At 30.0% G+C, this 17787-nt stretch overlaps 3 protein-coding genes across 5 annotated transcripts; all 3 read right to left on the reverse strand.

The window, feature by feature from the left end:
- Nucleotides 1–281: 281 nt before the first annotated feature.
- LOC130967853 (uncharacterized) lies at nt 282–2877 on the reverse strand. 2 transcript variants are annotated; one of them, XM_057892886.1, is made up of 2 exons: nt 2671–2877; nt 282–2115 (listed from the first exon to the last, which is right to left on the reverse strand). In XM_057892886.1, the coding sequence occupies exon 2, from the start codon at nt 1990–1992 to the stop codon at nt 469–471; it is 1524 nt and encodes a 507-aa protein (XP_057748869.1). In that variant the 5' UTR covers nt 1993–2115; nt 2671–2877; the 3' UTR covers nt 282–468. The 2 variants fall into 2 exon arrangements, with proteins under 2 accessions (XP_057748869.1, XP_057748870.1); XM_057892887.1 differs by having other exon boundaries at nt 2269–2718.
- A 4232-nt stretch (nt 2878–7109) lies between these two features.
- On the reverse strand, nt 7110–9364 carry LOC130967855 (UDP-glucose 6-dehydrogenase 1-like). 2 transcript variants are annotated; one of them, XM_057892890.1, is made up of 3 exons: nt 9269–9364; nt 8006–8917; nt 7110–7893 (listed from the first exon to the last, which is right to left on the reverse strand). In XM_057892890.1, the coding sequence occupies exons 2-3, from the start codon at nt 8897–8899 to the stop codon at nt 7345–7347; spliced, it is 1443 nt and encodes a 480-aa protein (XP_057748873.1). In that variant the 5' UTR covers nt 8900–8917; nt 9269–9364; the 3' UTR covers nt 7110–7344. The 2 variants fall into 2 exon arrangements, with proteins under 2 accessions (XP_057748873.1, XP_057748872.1); XM_057892889.1 differs by lacking the exon at nt 9269–9364 and having other exon boundaries at nt 8006–9187.
- Nucleotides 9365–10336: 972 nt separating this feature from the next.
- LOC130967854 (beta-glucosidase 40) lies at nt 10337–17389 on the reverse strand. The gene is made up of 13 exons (XM_057892888.1): nt 17016–17389; nt 14532–14598; nt 13818–13876; nt 13648–13723; nt 12872–12943; nt 12675–12762; nt 12310–12565; nt 11731–11846; nt 11358–11581; nt 11223–11254; nt 11004–11106; nt 10702–10810; nt 10337–10594 (listed from the first exon to the last, which is right to left on the reverse strand). Exons 1-13 carry the CDS (start codon nt 17148–17150, stop codon nt 10423–10425), a joined length of 1509 nt encoding a protein of 502 aa, XP_057748871.1. The 5' UTR covers nt 17151–17389; the 3' UTR covers nt 10337–10422.
- Between the last annotated feature and the right edge of the window lie 398 nt (nt 17390–17787).

Raw genomic sequence — 17787 nt, forward strand, 5'->3', positions numbered from 1 at the left:
GTAAAAGTTCTGTTACATTTACATTTCAATAAGAGGGTGGAGAAACAAGAAAGATAGAAATTTGATTCAGTATATTATTTGAATCAATTGAAGAGATGAAGTCATTACTTAAAAGGAAAGGAATGGAATACTCACAAGAATAATGTAGGATATAGAAAAAGAAACAAAAGTTTCAATTTTAAAACTACGGAATTGTCATGTTCCATTAACATGAAAAGGATAACAAAAAAAGACACTACCTTCTTCTACTACCAAATGAAAGGAATGATATAAAGGGAATATTAAGAAACCAAAATCATTTACCCTCTTAGCTGTATACATTGTAGTAATTGCTGTCCTGGTATGAAATATGAAGGATAAAGACAAAGGAAAAAAAAGAAAAACATTCCAAGAAATTTCAGACTTTTCATCTACCTTGGTTGTTGCTGTTTCAACGTTGATGATGGAAATTGATGCGGTCCTTCTTCATTAGTCATCAACAGGAGCAGGAAGATTGAGATCAATTAGGCAATTAGGAACAACAACAAGAGAAGAAGGAGCAGCATGATGCTGCTTGATGACCAAAGTGTTCTCCTCTGATGAACCTCCAATGAAATGGGATCTTTTGTGTCCTCCTAATGCTTGTCCTGACTTGAAAATCTTGTAGCAAATTGGACATTCATGTTCCTTGCTTTTCTTTGACTTCAACTTCTTCTTCATGTTCTTCTTTTTCTTATTAGCCTTTGTGCTGGCCTTAGTGCTATGAGCCTTTGGAGCAGGAAATGAATCAGTATCAGTATCAGTGCTGTTCTCATCACTCTCTTCATCTTCATCAACATCATCATATTCTGTTGAATCATAAGAACAATCATCATATTCATCATTGGCAAAACCAGTTTTTTCATTCTTGGTAGGAACCTCAGTTGAAGTGTGAATAAGAGAATCATAATTTGCTCTCTTTCTGAAATCAAACTTCTTCCTTGTAGTAGCAGTAGTAGATATTGTTGTTTCATATTCCAAATCCTTAACTGCAGCAGCAAAAGCAACAGTACTACTGTATTTGCTTCTTCTCTCTTTGTCTTTATCTTTAACATTCTTCCACCCTTTGAATTCATCCATTGAGACATCTGAATCAACCATTTTGTTCTTGAGGCCACTCCTCAGAGACCCAGCAGCTGAATCTGAATCATTAGGCACAAAGTTCTTCCTGCCACTGTTATTACTCACAGTCACAGCAGCAACCTTATTGGTGTTAAGAACAACAGAATTGTTATCAGAAGACTCAGTAAGAGACACGAATCGACCCCTCCGGCCGGAATCTCTTGAGAGCATCATGAGCATCCTAGCAACCTCTTCTTGCTCCTCCTGCTGCTGCTCCACTTCAGAGACAGAAGCAGATGGAGAAGAAGAACAAAAGGGTCTGAGATTCTTGAACCTCATCATCCTCTTGGATCTCCTCCTTGGAAGCAACGAAGCAGCAGCACCACCAGAACTCTCAGCATCAGATTGGCTATTATTATCACCATATTCATCATCATCACCATCATCATCCATAGCCATAACCACCAATTTCTCTCTGTCTTTGTCTTTGTCAGAGTGACAAGCCATGTGGCCACACAGAGCTTTCATTGATGGAAAGCCTTTCCCACATTCCTTGCAGAACCTTTCTTCCTTCTCACGTGCCAAGTTGGTGGCAGCAGCACCATCAATATGCACAAACCTTGTTGTCTTCTTGGGATTCTCCCTTAGCCCATAAATGGGGCTATTATTATTGTTACCAGCAGTAGCAGCACCACCAGCAGCAGCAGCAGATTGAGTAGGCCATGATGAATCCCTCTTCCTCTTCTTGAGAAGAAGATCATGAGTGTTAGCAGCAATGGGAGAAGAAGAAGCATTGATGGTGGTTCTTTCTTCAGTGATGTGGGTCCTGATGTGACCACCAAGAGACTTGCCACATGGAAACCTCTTGCTGCAATACTTGCACACAAACTTCTTCCTCTCCTCCATCATCATACCAATCTCAATTATTCTGATTCTGATCAATAATTATTCAACAACCAATCAATGAATCTGATTTGGTTGATGCGCCAAAACAAAAACAGAACAAGATCAGCTAAGCATGCCTTCTATCAAACACTGCAAAAGCATAACATGAAACATGAAACATTCATCATTAGAGAGCAATGATACATGAATATATATATATATATATAAATATATATGATCAACTAGAACAAGGTGGAATTTTTATTGCAGAAAAGAGATGAAGGGACCAAAATTGAGGATCACCAAAAGAGTTTGTTGTTGATGATGATGGTGACGATGACGATGATGAGCAGAAAAGAGAAGAGAGAATCAAAAATGGTGTTTTGAGATGTGACAGTTCTAAGAAGTACAAGATCCGACCCACAAAAAGGGGCGAGACCCCTTAATTTCCGTTTCCCAATAGAATGCGAGAAATTCAATGCCCCAAAAATAAAGATCACATTTTTTTGAAGATTACTACTACATTCTACTCCTCCTCCTCCTCCTCCTACTACTACTACTTCCGCTATTCCTACTTACTAACCAACTTCCTTCAACATTCAAGAACAAACACAATTGAATCAATCACTGATTTTAATAATCATTAAGAGGTAGCTAACAGTATAACAATTGGGTTCTTCTTTTTTAATTGGTTTTTATTTTTACCTGTGCTCAGTGATGTAGTTGGAGGAGAATTCCATGCACGAAAGAAAGAAAAATAGGGTATGGTTTTATTGGTAGCTAAGAAAAAAAATAAAAATAAAAATTAAGGAGGTTGCGCTTATGTTTTGGCACGTGCGACTCACAGAGAGAGAGAGAGAGAGAGAGAGAGAGAGAGAGAAAGAAAGATCATTTGAAGGGACAAGATTTTCGGTTGTATCATTATCTCAGATGTGATATGCCACTACCCCCGGGGACTTCATTTTAATTCCTTATAAAGCTTTTTTTTCTCGGAAAAAAGATTATTATAAAAGAAAAAGTCTTTTGAGAAAAAAAAAATACTTTTGCTATTTTGGTAATTAATTTATTTTATATTTGAATGTTGATTTTCTTTTGTCTTTAATAATTAAATTTTGATACACTATACCAAAAATAATATACATATTTATAATAATTTTACGTAAATACAAAAAGTCAGTAACGTGCTTGTTTAGGTGCTATTATCTTGATAAAAAATATCTTTTTTTAATGAAAAAAGAACCTTTTTATTTTTTAATATGTTTGACAAATTTTTAGTAGTAAAAGTAAAAGTACTAAAAAATTAAAAAAAAATTATCTTTTTTGAAAAACTACAATTTACATCTCTTTTTAAAAGATATTTTTACCTTAAAAAAAATATGTTTTTTATATAATAAATAAACAAAAAAATACTTTTATATTGTTATACCCATCTTTTGTACAAGATATTCAAACATAAAATTACTTTTATTTTTTGATAAGATATTTTAAAAAAAGATAACTCGAAAAAAGATCTTTTCTTAAAAGATCACCTAAATAAGTCCAAACATGTGATTGTATATAAAAAAGATTTATTATACTACAGTAAAAATATTGATTATTCTAATATGATCAATTTAATTATTATAATGATTAATTACTTTATAAAAAATATATAAATTAATGGTTAACTTTTAGAATTAAATAATAATTTTATATTATAGAAGAGTTTAGTTTTGACAAATCAATAAAACTTTGTTATTATTATGGATAAAGTATATTTTTAATCTTTAAATTTGTTAAAAATTTTAAAAATATTCTTAAATTTTATTTTGTTTAAATTTTATCCCAAAATTTTTTTATTTAGATAAAAGATTTCTGATAGCTAATTTTTTAAAAAATTCAAGACCAATCTAACAATAATTTCACAAGAACGATTTTTAACACAAGCAAGTTAGACATAATTATCATGTATTATGTTGGATTGGTCCTAAATTTTTTGATAATTTAGTTTTTATGAGTATATTTAATGCAAATAAATTTTTTTAACAAAGTTAAAAGCAAAATCCAATTTAAACATATCTTTAAAATTTTTAATAAACTTTAAAGATAAAAAATATACTTTTTTCTATTATTATTTATTATTTATTATTATCTATGATTTAATTTTAATGTGTTAGTAATATACAAAATTTTATAAATCATCTAATCAAATTCATGTATTTATATGATTTTTTAAATAATAAATTTAAAAATTAATTATTTTTTCTATCATGGTAGTATACAATTGTGTATGTATAAAATATTTTATAATGATCATTTATAAAAATTATATTATATTATCTAATTAAATTTATTCTTTTTAATTTATGTATAAAAAAGCTTTACATTGAAATTAAATCCTAAAAGCGTAGATTTCTAAAATTTTAAAGAGATGGGATTATGGCTTGTAGAAAATTAAAAATCAGCATGTTAAAAAAAATGGACCTTCTTTCTTGCATTTTTTTTAATGTTCAACTAAATATGTCAAAAATATGTTTATTTTGTTTATTAAAAATTTACTAAAGATTAAAAAATAGGTGTAGCCAAAGCTGTCTTGCTTGTAGGACCACAATTGAAGGATCAGAATCTCAAACCGATTTAATTGCCTTAACCATATATATTTTTTTTAATTATTATAACCTTAACATTGTTGCCGTAATATCCTGTTTTCCCCTATCATCTTCTCCATATTTCCATTCCGAGTTGCCTTTCTATGTTTCCATTTTTGTGTTTTGGGGTCAATGTAGAGGTTTCTACTTTACATCTAACCAAAGCATTTTTTGAAAGAAATCTGAAATTAATTGGCTTAAATACAAAACACATTAATTTCTATTATTTTTTATACAAATATTTTGTTATTAGCCTTGACTTCCAAAGATGCTAACGAATGACTTTTGATTCTTTCTCCAATATTCACTCATTTTTCATAACCAAATTATATTACAAAACACATTAATTTCTATTATATTCACTCATATTTTGTTATTAGCGTAGGAGGAACATTTTGAAGGTCCTTCTTCAGAGACATGAGAAAATTTTTTTCTTTAAGCTGAAAATTAAATATTACTCAGCATTAAAGCAGTTTTTTCCTTCGGTATATTTCACTCATCATTACCTTTTCCAAACGCACCTAACAACGGCAAAGGAGAAAAAAGAGAGTGACTTTTAACGGTGGATGATATTTTCTGGAGCTCAAATTGGGATTAGGGCTATAAACTATCATCAGGAGCTAAGTTGAATTAAAAAATTATAATTGTCACGTAATATAGTGGTTGGTTGTCCAGCGTTTAGTAGCTTCCTTCCATATATATTATCACTTTGTTCAAGAATAACTGTGAATCACTTTTGTTAAGTTCAGTGAGAAATTTGGAGCAATTGCAAGTTGAGGGATGAGATTGAGATTCAGTTGCAAGTTCAGGACCACTTTAAGATTTATTTGATGTAAATTAAAAATTTTTAGATAAAATTAAAACAAAATAAAATTTAAAAATATTTTTAAAAATTTTAACAAACTTAAAAAGCAAAAAATATACCTTACCTTTTTAAATAAAAATTATAAATTTTGAGAAAAAATAATAACATACTACTTTATTTATAATTTGAAAAGTAGAAGAGGCAATTATTTTAACATAGATGAAATTGTTTTATTTATAGAATTTCCTAATTCGATAGTATAAAGATTAATTTGTTATAGATTTAAGTTCTATTTAAGATTTTAGTGTTGAACGCTAGTTAATAGGTTGTTACGTATATATTTCAGACACTTATTTAAACATATCGTTAACCGATTGACCAATTCAAATTGGTTAGGAAGTAGTTATTTTGATGTGTAAAGTTTGTAAACCTAATTTAATCAAGCTCTCATAATGAAGTAATGCTACATGGCTTGAATTATAGTAAAAAAAAGTAACAAATTAGCTTACAACCAATTAATTAGGAGGAAGTTTGAAGGAGACTACTGTTCATTAATATGAAAGCAGTTTCGTAAAACAGAATTGATAGTTTGATACTACGAAATAATTATCGTCAAATGCAGTACAAATAATGCACAGTTATCAAAACTTAGTACTTTAGTTATATCTTGGATAAAGTATGGAAATTTTCACCGTTCCGTGATTTTCTTATCTTCTTCTCTCCTTGCATGGTTATAAAATATTCTTAAAACAATCTATACGAATGTTCGTTTTGTACTAAACAATTGTGCTTTCTGTAAATTTTTAACGCAACAAGGAGGATTTACAACCATTTGTTTGGAGGTCGGAAGATGAAATGAAGGGAAAGATAGATTTTTCATCGTACACAACACAAGGATCTTTCTTTTCTTTTACAAGTTACTGACTCATGCGTTCTATTGTGAAAATGATTTCGTAATTAACTTTTGGCATTTTGGAGGGAAAAGGGAAGGAAAAGAGATAAAAGAAGTGGTTGATCACAAAACAAAGGCAAATTATACATATCACTTTATCGTATATATTCGTGCCGTTTATTATTCTTTATGCAAACATGTTTATATCATGTTGTATTTTCCATTTTTCTAATTAATGAAAAATAAATAAATATAACAAAACTATCCTTCCTTTTTGATTCCAATCATGTACTATTTTCAAATCAGTAAAAATAATTAATTTTTAAATATTAAATAATTTAAAAAAAATCATACTTAATAACTTATTACTATTAATTTTTTTTAAAAAAAATTATTAATTTTTTTTAAAAAAAATTATTAATTTTTTTTAAAAAAAATTGGGGCCGAAACCTCCACTCGCCTCGCCTTATGTCCTTGTTTCACGCATATTTTGATAAAAATATAAAATGGTTATTTCTCGATCATATTTCATGCAAATTTGTTTTCTAAAAAATAAATAAATAACATTACTTTATTTGATTTTTCTCTTATTCGGGGAAAAATGAATAAGTGAAACTCTCGTATTAAAATGTTTGCCATATTACTTCAAGAAATGTTAATACAATGTATTTTTTCTTCCTTTTTTACTTTATAGTGTTTTTACTTTTTAACGAGCTAAAGCCAGAGAACCAAAAAACGCAAAACAATAGCATTTATCAATCAATGGCTAATAAGAAAAATGACTGTTATCCATTGTATTAAAATTCCATAACTACTCGTTTATTATATCTATAGGCAGGTCAATAAATAAGGAATTTCAGCTACCTAACAAGAAAATAATATAGGAAACAATAACGTGCCATAAACTTGGTACAAAGAGACAAAACCTTTTAAAAGAAAGTGTTAAGTAAAAAAAGAATGAGAACATTCCAACATATACCAGGATATGCTGCATTTTATCTTGAATCAGAAGTTTCCCTCTGTATATAACTTTTTATTTTGTATTCTTTAATATATTATGCCACAGCAGGCATGTCCTTGAGCCATGGATCTAATGGCTTTCCAATGCAATAAACAATGAAGCCAATTTTCCTGAGCTTATCAGCATCCACAATGTTCCTTCCATCAAATACAAATGCTGGCTTCTGCATTGAATCAAACACCTTCTGATAATCAAGCTTCTTGAACTCATCCCACTCAGTTAGAATGCAGATACCATGTGAGTCCTTAATTGCCTCATATGCATCACCAACAATAGAAACTTGTTTTATTGAAGTAGGGCTTGCAGGCTGAAGATGTGAAGGGTGGTCCTTATCAAACTTCTTCATAGACAAATCCTTCAAAATCTGATCTTCAGTTACTTGAGGATCAAATATGCTCAATCTGGCCTTGTCCCCTAAGAGTCCCTTGCATACATCAATAGCTGGTGTCTCCCTTGTGTCCCCTGTATCCTTCTTGAAGGCGAATCCCAAGATCGCGATCTTCTTGCTTGAAACTGTATTGAACATGGACGAAACCACCCGGTTCACGAACCGCGACTTCTGGTAGTCATTCACCTTTACCACCTGTCATAAGTGCACTATTTACTATTTACTATATATGCATGAGAATTGTTCTCTTGGGTGCTAGTTCATATATTTTGGACTTATAGAAAGAAGAGTGCTAAGTTTAGTGTACCTGCTTCCAGTAATTGGCAACCTCAGGGAGACCATTGCACTCACAAATGTAGACCAAATTGAGTATGTCCTTCTGGAAGCATGATCCACCGAATCCAACACTGGCATTCAAGAACTTGGGCCCGATTCTAGAATCCGTCCCGATGGAGTGCGAAACCTGCGTAACATCAGCACCAGTTGACTCACACAATGCAGACATTGCATTGACAGAGGAAATCCTCTGGGCAAGGAAAGCATTAGCAGCAAGCTTTGACAATTCAGCAGACCAGAGATTAGTGCAGAGGATCCTCTCCTTAGGGACCCAATTAGCATACACATCTCTGAGGGCATTTATGGCTTTTTGCCCCTCAGGTGTCTCCCTTCCACCAATTAGCACCCTATCAGGATTAAACAGATCTTGAATTGCAGTTCCCTCAGCAAGAAACTCAGGATTTGATAGAATTGTGAAATTGATTCCTTTCTTGTTATGTGTCAAGATTCTCTCAATTGCCTCTGCAGTCTTCACAGGGACAGTTGATTTCTCAACCACAATCTTGTCCGACTTGGAGACGTCGGCGATCATCCTGGCAGCGCTCTCCCAGTAAGTTAAGTCGGCCGCCTTGCCTGCGCCGAGGCCCTGAGTCTTTGTAGGCGTGTTGACGGAAACAAAGATGATGTCAGCCTCCGCCACGTGCTTCTCCACCTCCGTGCTAAAGAAGAGATTCTTCCCTCTGCATTGCTTCACCACATCATCCAGCCCTGGCTCGTAGATCGGCAGGGTTCCGCTGTTCCACGCATTGATTCTTGGTTCTGCTATGTCCACCACGGTTACTTGAACGTTAGGGCACTTCAATGCAATCACCGCCATTGTTGGCCCTCCAACATACCCGGCTCCAATGCAACAAATCTTCACCATTTTCTAGGTTTTCAGCACCTACAATTTATGAAATTGATAATCATTCATCATTCAAATTTCATAGGATATGGAGATCTATTCTAACTAAATCTAATATTCTATTGGTGCAATCATTATGTGATGTTACCTAAAATCAGAAAATGAAAGTGTTCTTTGTTATCTAATTCTACACACACACATGCAAACACGAAAAAAGAGACAAATTGTGGAATTAGACAAGTGTATGATACAATAAAATATATGGTAGCAGATCTTAGACAATTCACACAAGTGCCAACATTGGATCTTTATCCACCTACAAACAAAGAGTTCAACTTCAACCAAATTTCTAAAGGCAACTCAAGATAAGAACATAGCTCGAATGATAACCTTGTTTGTGCGGTAGATTAGAAGAACAGAAGAAAAAGAAAGTGACGGTGATGAGGGTGAAGGTTTGTTTCTGTTATGTGAATGTTTGTGTCTGTTTTGTGGTGAGCTAAAATAGTGGAATGAATTATTTCGGATCTATTTATAATGATGCTATAATTACATTGTAAGTGGCGCTATCAACTCATTAGTATCATATGTACATTTGAGGAATCAATACAATGGAGTATTTGTATACTGTGTATAATGAATTATTTATTTGGTTTAATACGAGATAAAAAAAATTTTAAACACAATATATTTATATTATCCAAAATAACTATTCGAATATCAAGAATAATAAATATCTGATATTCTACTAAATCGAATATTTCTAAACTCTCATTATATAGATACTCCATTAACTCCCTATATTTTTTTTCTGAAAATCAATCAATTTTATTGTTTTGTTTATTTAATAGCTGTAAACATAAATGTTCACATATTAAAAGCAATGTCTTTTTTTTTGCTTCCATTTATCATCTTTCTAGTTTGTTAGCGTCTTTTCCCCCAAATAATAAATATTTTCTTTTTAATTCAATATCATACTTAAATTAAATAAAAACACTGGAACAATAATTTTTTTTGTTATTTCTCGCAATATCTTTTAACTCAACAGATCAATAATTAATCGGTCATGAATTTAAACTCCACTTAAGTATTTATCGGCCGATAATTTGTTATATACATATAGTAAAATTTAAATATTTGACATTTTCATAAGTGAATGAGTAGACTATTTATAATTATAAAGATTTTTTTTAATTTTATTACTTATACAAATACTTGAACTAAGTTATGAATAGATTGATTTTCTGTATATAATAAATTAAATTCTTATTCATTTACAATAATAGAAAATGAATATGTTTTAACAAAATGATCTTGTAGAGAGTTAAATTTGAAACTCTGTCTAAAGTATATAGGCAAACTTGTGTCTTATTAAGAATAAGAAAGTTAAACCATCGTTAAAAATAAAATAAATTTCATTTTATTATCTTTAAACATTACAAATCATTGAATGTGGTTTTTTTTTTTTTTTTTTTTTTTTTGCTTTCATGATCTAAACACAAGGTGTACACTACAACCTATATATGTATATATGATTTTGACAGCTATTAAGATGGTTTCAAGAAGTCCTTGAACCATTGAACAGATTGTTTAGGGTATCTCTTCAGATTGTTTTTGTAATCAACAAAGTATAGACCAAATCTTGAACTGTATCCAGCTGCCCACTCCCAGTTATCAAGTAGTGACCACACAAAATATCCCTTCACATTGCAACCATCTCTGCAATTCATCAAATCAGATAATCATTACTAAGCTTATAATAATACAATTGACAAAAAAAAAATATTGGTAGTAATGAAATGAAGCCATAAATTATTAGTACATACTTTATAGCAGCTTGTAAATTAGATAAATAGCCACTGTGGTACCCAATCCGTTTCTCATCCTTTAGAGCATCCTTAATGGAGGTAAATGGGCTATTCCCATCATCCATCCCTGTCACAAGTCACAACCATTGTAGAAAGTAAAGATTTAGCTTTCTAGTCAAAACTACAATATATACACTTTATTGTTATTTATGGAACTTGAAAGTACACAGAACAAAGTATATTTTAGATTAATTCTTTAGATTCTGTGACATAATGTACATAGTAAGCATCAATTATGTAATTTATGTTTTGAAGGTTACCATTTTCTGTGATATAGACTGTAGGGTTCCCATACTTTTGTCTGATATAGTTCATCAAGGTTCTCATGCTTTGTGGCACTATATACAACCATATAGAATTTGCCTGAGACAACACAGCATTTTAATTTTCAACATTAGGTGGTGCTAAAATAGATTAGGCCAGGATCTCATATCACATATCAATTAGAAAAAAGAGAAGGCAATGATGCAAAGGCTTACCCTTTTTCCAATAGCTTTTGTACCATTGAATGCTGAAAGCGAGTGAAAAGAAAATTACTTCAGTGACAGTGCAAAACAGAAAAATTAACAAAATAAAAATAATGACTAGTTGATATTTGATAGTGTAGAACTTACGAAGAGTAACAGCACCAGAATCTGCAACAGTATCATGGAGCAGAACTCCAATGAGATTAGTTTTATTGTCTCTTGCATAAAAAGTGGTGTAATGATTGATTCCCACAAAATCTAAGGAACCTTTCACAAGGGCAGCCTCAGATGGGGTAAATTTTGGAAGCCTGTTCCCTACTCTGCTTCTCATTGAAGCTGGATAATCTCCAAACATCAAAGGATCAAGAAACCTATCATTATAATTAACTTAATTAGTAATTGGAATTGAATATAATATTTGTGAGACACTGGTATTATTAGATAAGATGTGAAATCTATTTGTTCAAAATTTCACATTTCATCTAATAATAAATAAGAATATCTTGATAAGTAGCCTTACCAGCCTAACTGGAAATCTTGTGCTCTTTGAGCAGCTTCAATGTCTTCTTTGGTGTTTGTTGCTGGCTCATACCAAATCACATCAAAGGCTATCCCAAGTGATCCACCCTGTGCAGCCTGTGGAATCACAAGTTCTTTACAAATTACAACCACATAAACTTTTTTAATGACATACAGATTATGAAATTATTAGTTACACAATTTTAGAAGACAACTTTTTTCATATTTCAAGAAAATAGATTATGAATTTGACACATTTTTATATATTCAGTTTTCTTCTTAAAAAGCGTCTCAATTTTCCAAGTACCAAAATGTTTTTCATGTCTACACAGAATTAGAAACCTGCACTAAAAAGTAATGAAAATAGAATTTAATTTTGATGTACTGTCAGTGTAAAATAATTTTATACGTGCATTCAATTACGTAATGTTATATCAGTAAAACTAAAAATAACTACTTTTCACATTAACAGTGTAAATGATCATCCAAGAAAACGGATCTGATTGCATGACTGTGTAAAATGTTTTACACTGTCAGTACATCAAAATTAATCTCGTAAAAATAACCATAAACTCTTCACCTTATACTTTTTTCTATATATATCAGCAACAAGTGCGTGAGAACGAAGGACATTATGAGCAACAATGTAAGGTTCAGTAGCAGAGTTGCCAGCCCTACAAAACAGGTGAAGAACAATGGAGCATCTTCCAGGGGCCTGAAGACCAACATCATACCCTTGTGTGGCAAATGTGTGTGGCTCATTAAATGTGATCCAATGCTTCACTCTGTCCCCAAATTTCTGAAAGCATATCTCAGCATAATTTGCAAAGTCATTTCTGCAAGTGTCACACAATCATTAGCATATTAATTTACTTGAACTTATCATTAATCACTGTAAGATTGCAATAACATAACATCACAAGTTGAAAAATGAATGCTTCATACATGATATCAGCACTGAGCCATCCATTATACTTGTCTTCTAAGGCTTGTGGTAGGTCCCAGTGGTATATGGTCACATATGGTTCAATTCCTGTAAATTCATCAAGCAATCAAAACCATATCTAATAAGTAATAAGCCCTCTTAATTATTTTCGCATCTGCATCTATACTCTATTACTTAAAAAAACTTAATTAATTACCTTTGGCGAGTAATGCGTCTATGAGTTTGTTATAGTGATCAACTCCTGCCTGGTTAATTTCTCCGGTTCCATCTAATACATGAATTTTATAAGCAGGTAAATTTGATATTTATAACTGCAAATATATACTGTATTTGATACTTGATAATTAACATATCAATTCTCTTCCTATATTTTGATGTACTGTCAGTGTAAAGTAATTTTACACATACATCTAATTACGTAATTCTACATCAATAAAAAAAAAACTATATTTCACATTGACAGCATAAATAATCATTCAAAAAAACGAATATAATAGTAAGATTGTGTAAAATACTAAAATATTTTACACTGTGACTGCATTAAAATTAAACTCTTTCTTTTTCTTGCTGTGAAAATAAAAGAGTGCAGCAATTGATTTTTGTTTGGTATCTTGAAAGGGGAGATTCACAGTGGTGTCAAGTGTCAATCACTTGGGAACTACAACATTATTGTGTTATACGATGAAGTTATAGTACTACCTCACATGATAATGACATAAAGCAACACAATACAATGAAATTTGAATGAATAGATCAAATTGATGAGATTGAACAATTAGTAGTATTTATAGCAGGTGGTCCACGTCCCTTGGATCACAATTCACAAGCATAATTAAGGCATTAAAGCGTTTACAATGAATAACAAAAGAACTGCATTTTTTGTATTTTTTTTTGAAAAAAAAAATATAATAAATTAACTGGTTTATAATTAATTTCTATTGAAGGAATATAGTATATAATTGCTTTGCTTACTTGGAAAAATCCGAGTCCATGAAATGGAAAACCTATAGGCGTCCATTCCCATGTCCTTCATGAGTTGAATATCTTCCTGCCCCCAACATCCAATCCAAATTACAAAATTAAACAAATATCAAATTATTATTATTATATATCAAATATTTATAATATATTTAGCAACATACTTCGTATCGATGGTATTGATCCACTGCAACATCAGCATTGCTGAAATCGAGTATCTTGCCTGAAACAAAAATTAAAGGGGAAAAAAAATTATTAGCCTCCATTTATTAAGTAAACAATTCCATGAGCTTTGAGTAAAAAATTAATATAAATATAAATACACCTTTATTTTTATCAGCCGAAATTAATCTGATTTTAGTTAGAATAGTTTTCAGACTTTATTTGGAGGCCAATTCTATGGTGCCTATAAGTTTTTGTCTAAATTTTGCCTAACTTACTTCTTGTAGTAAGTTTTGGTTTTTTTAAAATTATTATTCTTATATCTTTTAAATTAAATAATAACTTTTAACCTCTTTTAGTAATAAGGCACCACATTTTAGGCACCATAGCATTCACCTTATTTGGATATAGCAACAAAACAGCGAACATAACCAATTTTGTATAAGAATGAGAAACTGTAACTGTCTTAGACATTAAAGTCATATCATATATGCATGACATATGTTTCAACAGGAAAAATACAAATAACTAATAAATACTCATATTGAAATTTATTATCACTAGACATCAATCTTATTTATATTTAAAATTTTGTTAACTTGTGTTTTAAGAACATAAATTAAATAGAAATTAGAGTTAGAATTAGAATATAATTAAAGAGTAAGTTATGGATATTTAAATATGCATGTCTTAGGTAGTAATGTATAGTTTATTACCAAAAGTATGTGAGAAAGTATCCCATACAGATGGTCCCCTTCCGTCTTCTTTTACTGCTCCTTCATACTACACAAAAGTCAACAATATTATTAATTCAATCACATGCTTGCATAGTTGTATATGAACAATTATTATATCATTATTGATGAGAGAAAAAATTAAAAAAGAAACGAAAACATGTTATGAAAAGCTAAACAAATAAAAGAGAGACGTTAACAAAATTCTTTTTAAGAACAAGAATAACAGTAGTTAATCAGTGTGCATGCATAATAACAACAACAATAATATAGTTATTGCATCTAGAAATAAATCTTGTATTGTTAATATAATATTTTCTTTAACAATCATCAAAACATACTTTTCTACAAGTTTCTTTTATATAATTTTGATTTTGATATGTTGTGCTTATAAATTTTCTTATGCCATTAATTATATAGAATTTTTAAGACAATTTTTAATATAGATGAAAAAAAGTAACAAATATATTATTATAAATTAAAATATAGTAAAGTTTATTTATCTTTTAAGTTTTAAGTTTTAACCCAAAGGAAACCAGCTAGAGAGCTTGTGGCTTACTAATTACTTAAGTTTAATTGAACAAGTACAGAAAAAATAATTGAATTAATTTTTTTGTGAATTGAACTTGACTTTTTTATGCTAAAGGTTGGGTGGGTATCCAACATGCATAAACACATGTGATATTCTGCCCAGGAGAACAAATTATTTTTATACTTATATTTTTCTTTTTTTATGTCTCTTTTTATTTTTATTTTTTAACTAAAATTTTTTGTTATTCATTCTTAAATTATTGAATCAATTTATTTAATTATCAACATAACTTGACCATATAACATCACCCATTCTTTTGTATGATAGAGAGGTAAGAATATATTCTTATTTTAGCCTTAATTTTTCATAAAATTATTTTTGAATGAAAGAAATAACATTTTATTTCTAAAAAAAAATCTTCTTTATATAAAATGTATTAAATGTAAGAAGACATATATTAACAGAAGACTCCAAGAAATTAAATGTTGATGTGATTTTTTGTACATCTACTTGAAAAAATTAAATCTTTTTTATCTTCTAAATTTAATAAATTTTTTCATATGAATAGCAAAATGAAATTAAAAAATGTCTAAAGATCAATTTTTCTCCCTTTATTTTTTGTATGCACCTACTTCTAAAAGATATTGTAGATATTCCAACAAAAAATTGGATTATCAAATGCGTGAACCATTTATTTTTTATAAAAGATAGTGTATTTAATCAAACTTAATTTATTTCTGAATTATCAAAATATCACTGTTCTCTGAATTCAGAGACTGTTTTATCAAAATTAAATATTGTAGAGACTAACATGATACGTTATTCGGATTATAATTATAATATAATATATGAAAGGTAATACCGTACTAGTGGAAATTCATAGCCATTAGGTATAGTGCCACACAGTTCAAGAGCCTCACGTGCATTGTCATCAATTTTGTGCTTTTTATACCATATTTTCTTTTTAGGGAATTCCATACGTTCATGTGTTATAAATGATATAGGTAATTCATCACATTATTATTTAAGTTTTCTTTCTGGTACATTCTTGGCCCTTCTTTTTGCCTTTAATCTTCCTTTCCGTCAAAAGAAAAAGGAAATAAAAAACAGAAGATGAGGAAAATAAGAAAGCCTCCACTACTGCACCTAGGCATATTGTGTTGATTCAATCTCAAAATTTATAATATTAAAAAAATGGCAATGATAGGTAACCAATAACTTTTTTGAACAACATGAATAACTATCAATTAAATAAAAATAAACTATACTTCTAAATTATTTACCTAAATCATAATATTAAAAAAATTATCCCCACACCTAATAAATAAACATCCAATATATTCATTATTCACATTTTTTAATATTTTCATTGTCTATCTATACTTTTCTTAAAAAAATTTAAGATTATCTTTTTCTAAAAAATAAAATCAATGAGAGTCGAACTATAAGGTAGTGCGTGACCGGAATGAGGACAAAGTTGGTTATATTATTATATGGCATCCACCAATCAAACGATATAATTCATAACAATATAACGGGCAATAGCACTATTAATCTGGCAGTGGTTGTTGTGGTTCTTTTTAGTTTTTATCAATCTTATCTTCTTTCCATCACTCATCTCCGGTAACGGTTGATACCATCTAAAACCTCGAAACATATACCTACCTATTTATTTTTCATATTTTATTATTCCTAACTTCGAGATAATTAATATTTAAGTGATTAAATGAGATAAAACTCATAAAAGTATAGAGAAATATTAGAATGCTATCAGAATTTATTAGTCATTAATGCTTAAGTTAAATGAATTAGACTAAAAAAATTGAATTAATATCGAACAGATATAATAAATTCTGATAATAAAAAGTATAAGTATGTTTAATTGGAAAATATGAGTTTTATTGGAGTTTTCCAGAAGAGAAGAGAAGACTAACCTGAAAGGCAGAAGAAGCAGTGCCAAATGTAAAGCCGTTAGGAAAGTCCGCCCTGCTTATCTCCGATTTACACATCGCAACTTGAAGCATCAGTGTAATTACCATGGCTGCCATTATGCCTCTTCTCAACTCCATACTTAGTTATTAACAATCACAAGAAGGAAAAATTGTATGTACAAGTGATGATGATGATAGATGTAGGAGCTTATACATAATTATATATAGATATAAGAGAGAGAAAGGCGGGATTAGCGGTACAGATTGGGGAGAGTGTGAATGGGGAAAGGTATCAATAGAAAAAGAAAGAGAATGTGGCCATATGCCCATATCATGCTATGTTGTTAGTTGTTACTTGTTAGTGCTTGCTGGTGGGGTTTCTGTTGGAATGGTCAGATTCTGGTTGTTATTATTATTAGAGAAATTTCAATTGTATCAGAATTTTTTTTATTTTTTAATTATTAACTCAATTTTTTTAGTTTAATCATTTAATAATGTATTTTATTTTATATTTTAAAATATTAATGATTAACTAATAATTAAAAATAATAAATTTTAATAATTATTTAATATTATTTTATTATTATTATTTTTATTATTTTACCTAAATAATAAGAAATTATATATATATTCGTTATTTGGATGTTGGCCTAATCCGGAGAACATCTCTCTCACACACACCATGAATGTTTTGGATTGCTTTCCCATCTTGTTTTCTCACCACATTTTTATTTATTTATATATGTATGCAAACGAATTCATCCTCGTCATATCA

Source organism: Arachis stenosperma, chromosome 3, assembly GCF_014773155.1.
Source record: "Arachis stenosperma cultivar V10309 chromosome 3, arast.V10309.gnm1.PFL2, whole genome shotgun sequence".
In the NCBI taxonomy this organism is placed as follows: domain Eukaryota; kingdom Viridiplantae; phylum Streptophyta; class Magnoliopsida; order Fabales; family Fabaceae; genus Arachis; species Arachis stenosperma.